This window comes from Nomascus leucogenys, chromosome 4 (genome assembly GCF_006542625.1).
Source record: "Nomascus leucogenys isolate Asia chromosome 4, Asia_NLE_v1, whole genome shotgun sequence".
Taxonomy (NCBI): Eukaryota; Metazoa; Chordata; class Mammalia; order Primates; family Hylobatidae; genus Nomascus; species Nomascus leucogenys.
In genome coordinates, this window is record NC_044384.1 from 62,476,434 (window position 1) to 62,493,871 (window position 17,438).

Genomic DNA, 17,438 nt, shown 5'->3' on the forward strand with positions numbered 1-17,438 from the left:
AATTGCATTTTCCTAAAATTTACATGTAGAATTCCTAACCTCCAGTACCTCAGAATGTGACTCTGGAGATAAGGTCCTTAAAGAGATGATTAAATTACAATGAGGTCATTCTCATGGTCCCTAATCCACTATGACTGATGTCCTTATAAGAATTGGAGATGAGAACACAGACACACACACAGAAGGGAGAATCAGGGAAAGGGTGGTGGTCTGCAAGCCAAGGAGAGCGACCTGAGGGGAAACCAGCCCCTTGATCTCGAATTTCCAGCCTCCAAAACTGTGAGAAAATTAATTTCTCCTGTTTAAGTGACCTGCTCCATGGGTACTTTATTATGGCAGCCCTAGCAAATTATTACATTCCCTTTAAACCCCCATTCTCCAAAGGGCAGCATGCCTTTGCTCTCATATTTCTTCTGCTTTCCATTGTCTCCACTCCCTGCAGCCCAGCTGTCTCCACCCACTTCACCTTCTGGACTCTGCCTTTGGCACAAAGGAAACTCAGATCCCCTGGGTCTCCCAACAACCCTCTCTGGCTGACTCTGCCCTTCCCCGATTCTGCCTTCCCTGTGCTTGGTGGAATTTCTCTCACTCCACCTTGTAAATGTTGAACACAAAATGTAATCCCGAGCTCACTTCTTCACTCACTTCCCTCATTCCACTTTCTCGAATTTGTGACTCCACTGTGTACTGACCCCAGACGCTTTAGAGGAGCATGTGCAACCACTAGCTCAACACCTCCTGTCTCCCCAATCTGTGTTCCCCTCAGGATTCCCTTGTTGATTACAATTAGGGGTACAAGGTTTGATCAATCCATCCATAGTGTAAATGTTCTCCATCCCTTGCCAATCTTGGAGATTTGGTTTCATTAAGGGAACTACAGGGTTTTCTTATCTCATGTAACTCTCATGCTGACAACTTTTCCTTGGTTCCCCCGCTCCATGTGATAAGCCCCAGGCCCCCTTCAGCAGGGCAGGTGCAGGCCAAGCCGTCCAGTTTCTCTCTGCTGACTCCTCCAATGCTCCAAGCGCCCACGGCTTCCCAAATCCCCCAAGGTCTTTCTCTCCTGAGTGTCTTCTTCACACCAAGCACTAAGCTGAGACTGTCTCCTCTCCTTGGTGCCCTAGGCAAGCCCCTCTCCCTGTATCTAGCAAAGTCCTCATCCTTATGATTCAGCTTGGGTGCACCTTGCCAGAAAGCCTTAACTCCTTTCACCTCTCCCACCTCACTGCTCCTAAAATTCCCCTGCATAGCTGTCTCTGCCTTTTCCTCATTCTTTTCAACATGTTCTGTTAATATGTCTGATTTCCAACCAGAATGTGAGCTCTTTGATGGCCTAGACTGTGCCCATGTAACTAACTCCGATTATCTCCACTGAAGGAATACGTTTTGAAATTAACTGAATTATTTACAGATTCTGTATCAACCAGAAAAACAAACTACCTGTGACATTCTGATCCTTGAGCATTCTAATTCTTTAAGGTTTTATCATGTCTAGCACCACTTTTTAAATTATAGTGTTGACTAATTAGCTGATATAGTCTTAGCTGGGGTATTATTCCTCTTGCATTGCTGTTTGTCATGCAATCGTTGTAGTGACTAGCCTGGAAAAGTCACACCATCTAGGATAAGTTGAGTTGTGTTTGTGGATGATGAATTATATTTCCTTATATTCAAGTTTTGCCTTTTTTTTTTACCCACTTGCCTTTTTCTTTCTTTCTTTCTTTTTTTTTTTTTTAGACAGAGTTTCATGCTTGTTGCCCAGGCTGGAGTGCAATGGTGCGATCTCGGCTCACTGCAACCTCCACCTCCCGGATTCAAGTGATTCTCCTGCCTCAGCCTCCCGAGTAGCTGGGATTACAGGCGCGTGCCACCACAGCCAGCTAATTTTTGTATTTTTAGTAGAGACCGGATTTCACTATCTTGGCCAGGCTGGTCTCAAAGTCCTGACTTCAAGTGATCCACCCACCTCAGCCTCTCAAAGTGCTGGGATTACAGGCGTGGGCCGCTGCACTTGGCCTCCCACCTGGCTTTTTTCCCCAATGTTGTAGACTTTAGGGGTGAAGAAAGAGAAGGGAAATTTAAAAAGCGGGTCTATCCACTTACTTTAAAGACACGTGCAGTCAACTAATTTTTTTTTTTTTTTTGAGACCTCACTCTGTCGCCCAGGCTGGAGCGGAGTGGCACGATCTCAGCTAACTGCAACCTCCACCTTCCGGTTTCAAGCAATTCTCCCACCTCAGCTTCCCAAGTAGCTGGGACTACAGGGGCCCACCACCACTCCTGGCTATTTTTTGCATTTTTAGTAGAGACGGGGTTTCACCCTGTTGGCCAGGTCGGTCTCAGACCACTGACCTCAGATGATCTGCCCGCCTCGGCCTTCCAAAGAGCTGGGATTACAGGTGTGAGCCACTGCGCCCACCTGCAGTCAACTAATTTTTGACATGGGCACCAAGAGGATACAATGGGAAAAGGATAGCCTAAGTGTAGGACCAGAAACCACACAACTCCCAGAAGAAAACGGAAGGGAAAGGTTCCTCAACATTAGCCTTGGCAATAATGTTTTGGATATCACAACAAAAGATCAGGCTACAAAAGCAAAAATAAATAAATGAGACTGTATAAAATGAAAAAGCTTCTGTTATCAAAGGAAACACTCAGCAAAATAAAAAGGCCAGGCACAGTGGCTCACACATGTAATCTCAGCACTTTGGGAGGCTGAGGTAGGTGGATCACCTGAGGTCAGCAGTTCAAGACCAGCCTGGCCAACATGGTGAAACTCCGTCTCTACTAAAAAATACAAAAAAATTTAGCCAGGCATGGTGGTGCGTGCCTGTAATCCCAGCTACTCAGGAGGCTGAGGCAGGAGAATCACTTGAACCTGGGAGGCGGAGTTTGCAGTGAGCCAAGATCACACTACTGCACTCCAGCCTGGGCAACTGAGCAAGGCTCCATCTCAAAGAAAAAAAAAATTAAAAAAATAAAAATAAAAAGGCATCCTACAACCTGGGAAAAAATATTTGCAAACCACATAACCAATAAGGTTTGTAGACTATAAATCCAAAATTAATGAAGAACTCTTACAACTCAATAGCAGGAAAGCAAATAACCCCAAAAAACTCAATTTAAAAATGGGCAAAGGTCCGGCCAGGTGCAGTAGCTCATGCCTGTAATCCCAGCACTTTGGGAGGCCGAGGAGGGCAAATCACAAGGTCAGGAGATCAAGACCATCCTGGCTAACATGGTGAAACCCTGTCTCTACTAAAAATACAAAAAATTAGCCAGGCATGGTGGTGTGTGCCTGTAGTCCCAGCTACATTGGGAGGCTGAGGCAGGAGAATGGTGTGAACTCAGAAGGTGGAGGTTGCAGTGAGCTGAGATGGTGCCACTGCACTCCAGCCTGGGCAACAGAACGAGACTCTGTCACACACACACACACACACACACACAAGGAGGGCAAAGGTCCTTGACACAGGGTTTGAATAAGACAAAACAAAAAACAAACAAACAAAACTAGAAGAAACAAAGATGGGCAAAAGATCTGAACAGACATGTCTCTAAAGGAGACATAACAAGAGGCCAGGTGCATTTGCTCTTCTCTGTAATCTCAGCATTTTTGGAGGCCAAGGCAGGAAGAATGTTTGAGCCCAGGTGTTCAAGACCGGCCCAGGCAACATAGTGAGATCTTGTATCCACAAATAATAATTTTTTAAAAATTAGTTGGGTCTGATGGCACACCTCTGTGGTCCCAGCTACTCAGGAGATTGAGGTGGGAGAACTGATGGAGCCTGGGCAGTTAAGGCTGCAGTAAGCTATCATCACGCCACTGCGCTCCAGCCTCGGTGACAAAGCGAGACCTTGTCTCAATTAAAAAAAAAAAAAGAAACTGAGGTATATATATATACCACATATATATAGTGAATATTATTCAGCCCTAAAAAAGAAGGAGCTCCTGCCATTTGCCACAACATCGATGGACTGGAGAACATTATGCTAAGTAAAATAAGCCAGACACAGAAAGAACAATACTGCATTATATCATTTATATTGGAATTGAGAAAATAAGATCAAATATACAGAGACAGAGAATGAATACAGTGGTTATGGGGGAGGAAACGGGGAGATGTAGGTCAAACGTTACAAAGTAAGAGATGCATGGGAAGGACAAGTCTAGAGATCTAATGCACAGCCTGAGGACTACAGCTAATAAAATTATCTTGTATGGCCGGGTGCGGTGGCTCACGCTTGTAATCCCAGCACTTTGGGAGGCCGAGGCGGGCGGATCACGAGGTCAGGAGATCGAGACCACGGTGAAACCCCGTCTCTACTAAAAATACAAAAAATTAGCCGGGCGTGGTGGCGGGCGCCTGTAGTCCCAGCTACTCGGAGAGGCTGAGGCAGGAGAATGGCATGAACCCAGGAGGCGGAGCTTGCAGTGAGCCGAGATTGCGCCACTGCACTCCAGCCTGGGCGACAGAGCGAGACTCTGTCTCAAAAAAAAAAAAATATTATCTTGTATTAGGGAGTCTTGTGGAATAAGTAGACTTTAGCTGCTTTTTCACAAAAAAAGTAACTATGTGAGATGACAGATATGTTAATTTGCTTCATAATAGTCACCAACTTACTATCTATCTGTATCCTATAGCATATAAACCTCAAATATACACAAAATTTATTTCAAAAAAATTAAGTCAAGTAGGCACAGTGGCTCTTGCCTATAATCCCAGCACTTTGAGCAGCTGAGGCAGGCAGATCGCTTGAACCCAGGAATTCAAGACCAGCCTGGGTAACATTGTGAGACCCTGTCTCAATAAATAAATAAATGAAAGTCATGTGGATTTGTCAGTCTGAGTCTGTGTGATTTCATGGCGTTGGGATCATCCATGTGGAGACATTCTCATTTACGAGTGTGTCCTTGTGGCAAAAATTTCCCCAGCCTACTGCCCAGCAGCTGCTTCTCAGACACACTTGTGATCCGGAGCTGCTGTCAACAAAACGTCTCCATAGAAAACGTGGATCTGTTTCATTCCTGACTGGCAGTTGCTGATCTGCATTGCACAACAGTGCTTTTTTTGTTTTGTTTTGTTTTTAGCTGAAACTTGGTGGCTAATGAATAAAGAATGGATTCTCTAGTAGAAGTTTTCCCATAGACTAACACCAGAGTTTCCATAGTGTTCTGGGGAAAAAAAAAAAACAACATTATTTTGTTTTTAAAGAGCAAGTTTTTCAAAAACTCAGCTAATTTTAATTTTTTTTCCCCAGTCCCAACCCCTCTAGGAGTCTTACTCGTAGAAGATGGTCATTCTTTGGATCAATATCTTGACTTATATCAGCCACGAAATGGTAATATCATATACATCATATAGAAAAAGACAGTTTTGAGCCTTTGAAATTTGGATGAAATGAAATTAGTTTATGTTTCCCTAGGTAATCTAAATGAAAAAAACTGTATATTTTATTTGAAGTCCATTGCATTTATTTTATTTATTTTTTTATTTATTTTCGACATGGAGTTTTACTCTTGTCACCCAGGCTGGAGTGCAGTGGCGTGATCTCGGCTCACTGCAACCTCCACCTCCTGGGTTCAAGCAATTCTCCTGCCTCAGCCTCCCGAGTAGCTGGGATTACATGCATGCGCCACCAAGCCCAGCTAATTTTTGTATTTTTAGTAGAGACGGCGTTTCAACCATGTTGGCCAGGCTGGTCTCCAACTCCTGACCTCATGATCTGCCTGCCTTGGCCTCCCAAAGTGCTGGGATTATAGGCATGAGCCACTGCGCCCCACCAGTCCATTGCATTTATATTTCACAGAAGCAGTTATTGGAGAAAATGATAGGAGGTCTTGCTCCGTGAGCCAGTCCCTCTCTTTGCCATCTCTGGAATGACAGAAACACCACTGGCCTAGAACAGATCTGTTTCCAGGCCCAGTTCTGCCCCCAATTAACCACATCATTTCACCTCTTCATGCTTGCCTGCCCTCCTGAGCTGGGAGACACCACCCTCAAGAAGCACATCCACAAAAGGATGGTGTCTAATGGCCTTCTGGCACCAGTGCTGTGCAAAGCGGCATGAATGGAGCATTCTCGAGGTTAAACATATGGCACATTACAGCCGATTTCCTTTTCATTACTGCCACTTCCTCTGTGGTCACTAATTTCAGGTTGTCTGGAGCTTACAAAAAGAGACGTGCAAGTGTGTGTGTCTGTGTGTGTGGTGGAGTGGGAGGGACTTTTTGAGGGTTCACTGCAAGAGTAAGATGAGAATACAACAGAAGGGAGCTAGGCTAGAATGCAGCCATTGCTCCCCACTTAGAAACACACACGGGCTGGAGGCAGATGAATTGCAGAACTCACAGATACAACTTTGTCTGCCACCCACTGTTTCACAGGCCGCAGAGACACATTAGAGGCAATCCCAGGCGGATAAACCCTGGGTGATGGCACCGATAGACCATCACAATAACTGCACAGCTTCCGTAACCAAACCTGAAACCAGGCAAACCCCATCTCAGGTGTCATTACCAGCCCCGCATTCGCTGCCAAGGGTCCCAAGCCTTCTGGGGGACTGAACGCCAAGTTTCACTAGCTTGGATGCTATTACCAGGCAAAATTAAAGTGGAAGAATTAATCTGCCTCCGGCACATGCTGTAGGTTTATCAGTTTGTTTTAGATAAAGCCTGAAAATTCCACGTATTCGTTGTCTACAATTCAGAAGGCAAAGACAGATTTAGAAGTACAATCACCGGTATTTCATCTTAGGGCCATTGAAACCTGAGCCTATGTTCTTTCCCCACAGTGGTAGACTGCATTCCTAGTTGGAGGCATTCAGCTCCATCTGGTCGTTTCATCCCCAGTTAGATAATACCAGACGTATCTATGTAACATACAAGCCACTGTCAAATAGCACTGAGCCATCTCCCTGAGACAGCTGTTTCACACAAGGGCTTCATTGTCTGACAAGAGCTCGTATCATTTTACTTCAAGTGCTGCGGGAACAAGCATTCTGTCAGCTGTCTTGGCTTGGAGGAAACCTCACTCACTGCAGTTTCATTATTTTATTATCAAGCCAAAAAAAAAAAGTACTGTCGATGGTTGGGGTTGAAGGTTTAAAACAAGAACTAAAGTCTTTGCTCTGCTTTGCATTAATCAGAGAAAATTGTAACTCCAGGCACCCAAACAATGTATAGTTACACTGTTCAAAAAATAGCTTGAGGTTCCTGGCTACTCTAAATGCTTGTTTTCGGTCTGCCTTTTGTTACCCACATTTAGTCAGTTTCAGGTGAACTAGGAAAGTGTTTTCCAGCCCTGTGAGGCCAAAAGCAGCTGTCACAATTAGCATAATGACATCATAAAATAATTAATAACTAAATAACTTTAAAATCAGATGGACTCTTCCTTCTTCAACTCTCTAATAGAGAAAGATGATTACAACCACCCCACATGCAATATCTGAACCTCAAATTTCCAGTGAGTAAACAGGTTATTTTCCAAACTTTTTTTTTTTTTTTTTGCCATGGATGCTGTATTTTGAATTCAGGGAGTCATTTAACAAAATACATTCTTACATAAATATGAACATGGGCTGGGCGCGGTGGCTCATGCTTGTAATCCCAGCACTTTGGGAGGCCGAGGCGGGCGGATCACGAGGTCAGGAGATCGAGACCATGGTGAAACCCCGTCTCTACTAAAAATACAAAAAAATTTAGCCGGGCGTGGTGGCGGGCGCCTGTAGTCCCAGCTACTCGGAGAGGCTGAGGCAGGAGAATGGCGTGAACCCAGGAGGCGGAGCTTGCAGTGAGCCGAGATTGCGCCACTGCACCCCAGCCTGGGCGACAGTGAGACTCCGTCTCAAAAAAAAAAAAAAAAAATATGAACATGAACATGGTTGTTCTGCTTATCTTTAGCTGCTGTTGCCTATTTCTGAGTTTCTGTTTTTTTAGTTTTTTTATTTTGTTTTGTTTTTGTTGTTTTTTGTTTGTTTGTTTGAGACAGAGTCTCCCTCTGTCTCCCAGGCTGGAGTGCAGTGGCACGATCACGGCTCACTGTAGCCTCGACCTCCTGGGCTCAAGCAATGCTCTCACCTCAGCCTCATGAGTAGCTGGGACCACAGGTGCATGCCACCAAGCCTGCCTAATTAAAAAATATATATATTTGTAGAGATAGGGTCTCTGTTGCCCAGGCCAATCTTGAACTCCTGGGCTCAAGCGATCCTCATGGCATGGCCTCCCAAAGTTCTGGGATTACAGGCAGGAGCCACCACGCCCAGTGGGGGTATTTTAAAATTGTGATAAAATAGACATAAGATTTGCCATTTTAACCGTATTTAAGTGTACCATTCAGAGGCATTATGTACATTCACCAAACATTTTAAAATATTTAAAAATTGGGATAATTCTGGTACCCCACAAAATAAATTGTGTGATTAGAATCTTCTGTTTTTTCCCTCTATCCTATTTATCTTTCCATGATGACTTCAAGACCAGATCTCCTGGGGGGATTTTGTTATGGCACCACGTTTGTCAGGCACCCTGAAGAGAGGCCCTCCTTCTGCAGGTCCAAAACATCCGTTGGCTTGGCCAAGGAATAGAGGTATCTGTACTTGACCCATTTATCAAAGCTATTTTTCTGGTGTGCACAGAATTAAAACAAACAAAAGCTGGTTGCTTAGAATTTGGCTATGCCTGCCAAGTGGGATTGGCCTCTCTTCCTTACCGCCCCTCTAACAAAAAAAGAAAAGGTTAAGTCAGAGAATTAGTGAAACAAAGGCCCTCTGCAACTCTAGGCCCAGTTATCAGAACAGAGTGGTGGTTGCCAAGGAGTCAGGGACAGATCTGTATGGCGGGCTTTAAGGAGGACAGTGCCAGGCAACACAAAGTATCATTATCTTGTCAAATGTTATTCATGTGTATCTGTTCTATCAGACCCTTCTGTTTTCTGTGACCTTGGACAAGATACTGCCAGAGAGCTGTTGTGAGGGCAAATAAAACAGCACCTGTCAAAGTCTCTAGGCCATCGTCAGGGGTATTGTGAGGACAAGATGAATATTCTTTCATGCGCTGATATTCTCCCTTCTTCCTCGAGAGGGTTGCTACTGCTTTATGGTCCAATTCTCCCTGATCTGGATTGGCCGCATTTGAAATTGGTGACTCTGTCCTGGGCACAGGGTTTGCCACTGCACTGACTAGAATTTTGGAATCCTAGTAGTTTGAAGCTCCTATTTCATGTCTCTCAAAGCATGAAAAAATAGAGACAGCCTTCAAGTGTTTGTGGAATGGAACTGTGTCTTAAGAATGAGACAGGACACACGAGGTTCATCTAGACTAGCCACCTGTCCCACACAGAAGTGCTTTCCATCGCTTCTGTGGCAGGTGCCCATCTCTCTCTTCCACATCCTTATCCTGATCAGAAGAGCTCATCATCTGTCACAGGAACACCTTTCCAGCTTTTGGCAACAAGAACCGTTAGTTACTTGCTATGGTCTGAATGTCTGTGCTCCTCTGAAATTCATATGTTGAAACCTAATTACCAATGTATAATAGTAAGAGAGGGGGCCTATAGGCAGTGAGTAGGTTACAGAGGCAGAGTCCTCATGAATAGGGTTACTACGCTTATCAAGGAGGCCCAGGAAGCTTGTCTGCTCCCTCCATCGTGAGGCTGCAGCAAGAAGGTGCCGTCTTTGAAACAGAGAGTAGCCCTTGCCAGACACCAAACCTGCCAGTATCTTAATCTTGAACTTCCCAGCCTCCAGAACTGTGAGCAATAAATTTCTATTGTTTATAAATTACCCAGTCTAGGGTATTTTGTTATACCAGCCGGAAGGACTAAGGTATTACTTATTGAGTATTTTTTTTAGCTAATTAGGAAGAAAGGTTTTGCTAAGTAAAATACTTTTATAAAACAGAATTTCCAGAATATTTCAAGGACTCAAATACATATTTACTGATCCCCTGTTATGCATCAGAGGGTCTGGTGATATAAAGATGAGTAAGACAAGAATAGTTTCTGTTTTCAGAAAGCTTACATTTTAGTGGAAGAGAAAGATACATCAATTATTATAAAATAATGTGAGAAGTACCCGAAGGACAAATACACAGGGCATGACAGGAGCACCACGGCGATACCCAGTTCAGCTTGAACAACAAATTAGGCCTGGAACAACAGATGGTTGGGCAGTTCCCTCATGTTCATTATCTTGGGACTTTGCCAGCAGTGTACATTTCAAAATGCAAACACGTTTCTCTTTCATCCTGAACATAGGCTGAGAAGCTGGTTTTCTGACAAGATTTTCAACCTTTCAAATATATGTTATTGTATTAGAATACAACTGACTTGTTTTCCTAGCTCCTTTAGTTTTTCCTAAATCTTTATACAATGAGTATCCTCACACATCATTATAGAGTTGGGTTGAGAGAGGTAGATCAAGTCTCAGATTGAAAGGCCCATTAAAAGAAAACATCAGATAAGTAGTTTCCAAGAGTCCTGTTGAAAGCCAGCCAGGAGCTGGGTGGGTGGCTCCTGCCTGTAATTCTGGCATTTTGGGAGGCAGAAGTGGGGGGATTGCTTGAGGCCAGGAGTTTGAGATCAGCCTGGGCAACACAGCGAGAATCTGTCTCTACAAAATTTTTTAAAAATTAGCCAGGCATGGTGGTGCACACCTGTAGTCACAGATACTCAGGAGGCTGAGGTGGGAGGATCACTTGGGCTACAGTGAGCTAAGATCCCATCACTGCACTCCAGCCTGGGTCAACAGGGCAAGACTCTGCCAAAAGAAAGAAAAACAAACAAAAGAAAGAAAGGAAGAAAAAGAAAGAATGAGAGAGAGAACACCAATCAGGAAGCTAGAAGGAGAACCAAATTTGAGAATTGAAATCTGTAAGTTTGTGCCATTGAGCAGTGGCACAGGATGTCATTGTTCCTTAGTTGCTGGCATTTTTCCTAGGAAAATCTGATAAACTGTGAGTATGTCCACAAGGAGAAAAGTGAATAAGATGATCCAACTAAGCCTTTCTTACTGAAACCTACCCCTGCTCCCACTGCTGCTGAGACGTACCTTGTTTACCTGTCATCAGGGCAAAGACCTAATTGTGCTTGGGGGTCAACACTCAGGTGAGTCTGCAGTGGCACTAACAGGGGCAAATGTCAAGGAGATTTACTTTTCCACTGCCAAGTTGTTTGCACTCATAATATGAAGAAGCAAAGGAAACCCATTTATAGGTTTTACAGAAACCCATTAATGAATTTCCTAACTTGCTCATAAAGGCAAGAGATAAGCTAGTCAGTCATTTGACAGGGGTCAGGCAGGAGGAGCAGACTGGAGCTGTGAGTGAGGGAGTGGACACAGTGAGGACATCCCCAATCTGATGACAACCGTTATTTTCCAGACTCCATTTCATTAAAAAAATGATTCCCCTAGGGAAAAGCTCACTACTCTTTGACACCACTAGTTTGGTGCATTTAGTAAATTTACTTAACATGATTTATAGTAGATATTAAATCTAATTAAGAAGTTATTGGCCGGGCACTGTGGCTCACCCCTGTAATCCCAGCACTTTGGAGGCCGAGATGGGTGGATCACCTGAGGTCAGGAGTTCAAGACCAGACTGGCCAACATGGTGAAACCCCATCTCTACTAAAAATACAAAAATTAGCTGGGCATGGTGGCAGGTGCCTGTAATCCCAGCTACTCAGGAGGCTGAGAGAGGAGAATCGCTTGAACCCAGGAGGCAGAGGTTGCAGTGAGCCGAAATCACGCCATTGCACTCCAGCCTGGGTGACAAGAGCAAGACTCTGTCTTAGAAAAAAAAAAAAATTGTTGTTTTTGTTAGGTGTGATAATGCATGATAATATTTTACCTTTTTTTGAGTCGGACTCCTGCTTTGTCATCCAGGCTGGAGTGCAGTAGCTGCGATCTCAGTTCACCGCAACCTCCACCTCACGGGTTCAAGCCATTCTCTGCCTCAGCCTCCCGAGTAGCTGAGGATTACAGGGGCCCGTCTCCACACATGGCTAATTTTTGTATTTTTACTAGAGATGGGGTTTCACCATGTTGGCCAGGCTGGTCTAGAACTCCTGACCTCAAGTGATCTACCCGCCTCAGCCTCCCAAAGTGCTGGGATTATAGGTGTGAGCCACTGCACATGGCCTATGATTATATTTAAAAAAATGTTTTCTATAAGTGTGAGCTACATAGGGAAGTGACACAATGCCTTGGATTTTCTTTTTTTTTGGAGATAGAGTCTCACTCTGTTGCCTAGGCTGGAGTGCAGTGGCGCAATCTCAGTTTGCCGCAACCTCTGCCTCTGGGTTTAAGCAATTCTCCTGCCTCAGCCTCCCAAGTAGCTGGGATTACAGGTGTGTGCCATTGCACCTGGCTAATTTTTGTATTTTTAATAGAAATGGTGTTTCACTATATTGGCTATGCTGGTCTTGAACTCCTGACCTCAAGCGATCCTCCTGCCTTGGCCTCCCAAAGTGCTGGGATTATAGGTATGAGCCACCACACCTGGCCCTGGATTTTCTTAAAAATACTCTGACAACAATAACTACAAATGTTGGAGATAAGACTGGCCAGTTGTTGAAGCTGGTAACGAGTACATGGGGACTCATGATGTTAAACTCTCTACTTTTGTGCATGTTTAAAAATGCTTATAATAGGCCGGGCACAGTGGCTCATGCCTGTAATCCCAGCACTTTGGGAGGCCGAGGCGGGTGGATCACCTGAGATTGGGAGTTCAAGACCAGCCTGACCAGCATGGTGAAACCCCATCTCTACTAAAAATACAAAAGTAGCTGGGTGTGGTGGCACATGCCTGTAATCCCAGCTACCTGGAGGCTGAGGCAGGAGAATCACTTGAACCCAGGAAGCAGACATTGCGGTAAGCCAAGATCGCACCATTGCACTCCAGCCTGGGCAACAAGACTGAAACTCCGTCTCAAAAAAAAAAAAAAAAAAGAAAAAGCTCATAATAAAAATTGAAAAAGTAATTTAAAAAACAAGTCTAAAAAGTTACTTCATAGCAATACTCTTTTAGATGCTTCACACACAGACATGAAGCAGGCATTAATACCTACCACCAAATTTCCTTGTTTCAAAAATATCATCAGTTGGAGGATCCACCATTAATTTAATAATAATGTTTCAGAGGAAAATAAACATACAACATTAAAATACATACTGATTATAAATAAGCTACATTCTAATTTCAGAATTGTTGAAAACATGTAAAATATGCCTCAGAATTGAGGTAATTTGATAATTTTTCTTTTTCAACTGTTAATATAATTTGACAATTTTTCTTTTTCAATTGTTAATTTTTCTTTTTCAAATGTTAAAAGGTCAAGTTTGAAAATAATAGTATGCAGGCTGGGCACGGTGGCTCATGCCTGTAATCCCAGCGCTTTGGGAGGCCGAGGCGGGCGGATTGCCTGAGTTCAGTAGTTTGAGACCAGCCTGGGCAACATGGTGAAACCTCGTCTCCACCAAAAATACAAAAATTAGCTGCGCATGGGGTGCATGCCTGTAGTCCCAGCTACTTGGGAGGTCAAGGCCGGGGTGAGCCATGATTGCGCCACTGCCCTCCAACTTGGGTGAGGAGTGAGGCCCTGTCTGAAAAAAAGAAAGAAAAGAATAGTGTGCAAAAAATAGTATCCATTATTTATTTTATGTGTTCATCATGTATTTCACGTTAGCCCATTCAATCGTAATAAGATTATAAAATGTATTTCTTTAGCAGCTAAAGGGTTTGCCTCTGTAAATCCTAAGAGAAAGTGCCTGTCAAACAGTCTTAAGAATACCAATAGGCGAGGGTTTCTACTGGCCTATACATTATAAGCCTTGTTTAAATGCTGTATGTTAATGAGAATAACAAAATCATAAAGAATATAAATCCCCTATGGACCTTGAAAAAAGTTAGTATTATTTATATATTTATTTTTAGAGATGGGTTATTCCTCTGTCACCCAGGCTGGAGTGCAGTGGTGTGATCATAGCTCACTGCAGCCTCTAACCCCTGGACTCAAGTGATCCTTCCACCTCAGTCTCTCGAAGAGCTGGGACTACAGGTGGGCACCACTGCACTGGGCTAGTTAGATTTATTTTTTTTTTATTTAAAAAGAATTTTAGTGGGTATTTGGTAGATGTATATATTCATAGGATACACGAGACGTTTTGATTAGAATTATTTTCAATCCCCTGAGGATCAGCAACATTCCAGGATCATCTCGGAGAAGAGGGACCAAGTTAGAGACATGAAAGCACCTCCACACAGAGCTTGGTATTTTCAGAAAGAAAAAGAACGACGTGGGCCTAGAGCTAAGGACGGTGTTATATCTACCCAGGAGTTTTCTTGGTTTTGTGCTGCGCAGGGACTTCTGGACTCAGCTGGAATCGCCTAGCTCTCCTGCATGTTCTGGTTTGGGGTGTGGAACGTCAAGGTTATACAAGTGAAGCTGTCAGAGAAGAAAACAACAAGGTCTGCACACGCAAAGCAACCCCAGCCCCAGGGGACGGGTGTGGCACTCGGTGGCATTACTTACTGTCTTCGGGCAGGTTGTTTTCCCGTTCTTCCCGCTCCATCTGTTGGCACCACCCCTCCATGCGGTCTCGCTCTGCCTGGAGGAGCTTCAGGAACCAGTGGCCGTCCCGGTGGCACACTGACCTTTGCACGGCCTCCAGAGGGTCTTCAGTGATAGAGTCAATCCAGGGGTCCGGAGGAGGCAGAATAGAGGGGTCAAAATCCGTGTCAAAGTCATCATCGGCGGCACAGGCATGGTAATGGTTTCCTGAGCCCTGAATGCTGACTGTGGAGGTGCTGGCATCGCGGGAGAACTGTCTGGCCATTGGGCCAGGACACGAATTGTCCTCTATAGATTCCAGAGAATTTTCCAGATTATCATGGAAGTCCAGGTCGGCCTGTACTGCTGTCGTCACACTGTTGGATCGAGTGAACCTGCGGAAGCTTGGGAGAATAGAAAAAAGAAATTTAGTTAGAGGACATTTCTTTCTTTCTTTCCTTCCTTCCTTCCTTCCTTCCTTCCTTCCTTCCTTCCTTCCTTCTTTCCTTCCTTCCTTCCTTCCCTCCCTCCCTCCTTCCTTCCTTCCTTCCTTCTTTTTTTTTTTTTGACAGAGTCTCACTCTGTCTCCCAGGCTGGAGTGCAAGTGGCGCGATCTCGGCTCACAGCAACCTCCACCTCCACCCTTGAGGCAAGCATACTGATTGTCATAGCTTCAATGTGAAGAGCACGAATCTCATTTTTGCTCAATATGGAATATTAAAGCGTATCAAGAGAAATTTTGTAGGTGGAAAAGTGCTGAACTATTAAAGCGAGTAGAATGTCCAGCTCTATCATCCATTACCTGAAGTGTCCAACTTCCTCCCCAAATTTGGGGTGACTTAAGTCCTGAAATTCAGGTTGGTGAAGAGTAACGAAACAATTCACTAGTATCTTAGTCTGGGTAATTTGCTTAGAAATAGGGAGAAAGGGCGGGGCGTGGTGGCTCACACCTGTAATCCCAGCACTTTGGGAGGCTGAGGCGGGCAGATCATGGGGTCAGGGGATCGAGACCATCCTGGCTAACACGGTGAAACCCAGTCTCTACTAAAAAATACAAAACATTAGTCGGGCGTGGTGGTGGGCGCCTGTAGTCCCAGCTACTCGGGAGGCTAACGCAGGAGAATGGCATGAACCCGGGAGGCAGAGCTTGCAGTGAGCTGAGATCACGCCACTGCACTCTAGCCTGGGTGACAGAGTGAGATTCTGTCTCAAAAAAAAAAAAAGAAGAAAAGAAAAAAAGAAATGGGAAGAAAGGCTGGGCACAGTGGCTTACGCCTGTAATCCCAGCACTTTGGGAGGCCAAGGCGGGCAGATCACCTGAGGTCAGGAGTTCGAGACCAGCCTGACCAACATGGAAAAATCCCGACTCTACTAAAAATACAAAAAAAATTAGCCGGGCGTGGTGGTGCATGCCTGTAATCCCAGCTACTTGGGAGGCTGAGGCAGGAGAATTGCTTGAACCCAGGAAACAGAGGTTGTGGTGAACTGAGATCGTGCCATTGCACTCCCGCCTGGGCAACTCCATCTCAAAAAAAAAAAAAAAAAAGAAAGAAGGGAAAAAAAAATGGGAAAAACATAATCTAACCTGGACCAAAACTATCATGAATCCTGCAAAGCTACATTTTTCCAGGGGCAACTCTTACCAAGTTAAGACTTCCTGAAAGCAAACTGAAGTAAGTTTCTTTCTTTCCTTCCTTCCTTCCTATTTCTTTCTTTCCTTTCTTACTTTTTCTTTTTTTTTCTGAGACAGAGTCTTGCTCTGTTGCCCAGCCTGGAGTGCAGTGGCGCAACCTCAGCTCACTGCAACCTGTGACTCCCTGGTTCAAGCAATTCTCCTGCCTCAGCCTCCCGAATAGCTGGGATTACAGGCATGCACCACCATGCCCACCTAATTTTTGTATTTTTAGTAGAGTTGGGGTTTTGCCAAGTTGGCCAGGCTGGTCTCGAACTCCTCACCTCAGGTGATCTGCCTGCCTCTGCCTCCCAAAGTGCTGGGATTACAAGGTGTGAGCCACCACACCCAGCCCAAACTGAGGTTTCAATACTTTCCTCTTAAAATTAAAACTAATTTGCCTGGTAAGGGTTTACCTTTCTCTTAGTCATACAGGTACAAAGCCTTGGGCACAAACATCAGCTTATAGCTCTCTATTAGGGTTCTGTATTTCTTTTTTTTTTTTTTTTTTTGAGGCGGAGTCTCGCTCTGTTGCCCGGGCTGGAGTGCAGTGGCGCAATCTCGGCTCACTGCAAGCTCCGCCTCCCGGGTTCACGCCATTCTCCTGCCTCAGCCTCCCGAGTAGCTGGGACTACAGGCGCCCGCCACCACGCCTGGCTAATTTTTTGTATTTTTAGTAGAGACGGGGTTTCACCGTGGTCTTGATCTCCCGACCTCGTGATCCGCCCGCCTCGGCTTCCCAAAGTGCTGGGATTGCAAGCGTGAGCCACCACGCCCGGCCAGGGTTCTGTATTTCTGCCCTCTCCTGCACCTTTAATTTTCTTTTCACAGTTCTAGCAAGGTGATGAAAGACACCTTGTTCACAGACTAAGACTGAGCATTTTACATGGATGTCCATGAGATCAGTGTTTCTCAACCAAAGCGCCCTATATATCTCTGGCTGAACCCTGCGATGAAGGGGAGAACATGTGGAAGGTGGGAGGGGAGAGACACGAGGAGAGAGGCAAGGAACTCTTTCTCAGACAAGGGGCAAGGAAGGCGTGGGCCTGAAGTCATTTAAGACGTACAAAAAGAGCTTTGCTGCCTCTGGAGAAGGCAGGAAACGATGACAGAATGTAAGTCCACTGAAGATAGCACCATGTGTCTGTTACGATGCCCTGTGTGTCTTTTTTTTTAAAGTCGCTTCCTGGCCTAATAGTTTACTTATTTTTTATTAT

The 17,438-nt window shown here is 44.7% G+C and overlaps 1 protein-coding gene across 10 annotated transcripts in view; it reads right to left on the reverse strand.

The window, feature by feature from the left end:
* DLGAP1 (DLG associated protein 1) overlaps positions 1-17,438 on the reverse strand; it is a 988,253-nt gene that overhangs the window by 24,721 nt on the left and 946,094 nt on the right. For all 10 annotated transcript variants that reach the window (XM_030810696.1, XM_030810698.1, XM_030810695.1 and 7 more), the window contains one exon: positions 14,532-14,953. In XM_030810696.1, the coding sequence (XP_030666556.1) occupies positions 14,532-14,953 (422 nt within the window). The remainder of the gene's footprint in view (positions 1-14,531; positions 14,954-17,438) is intronic.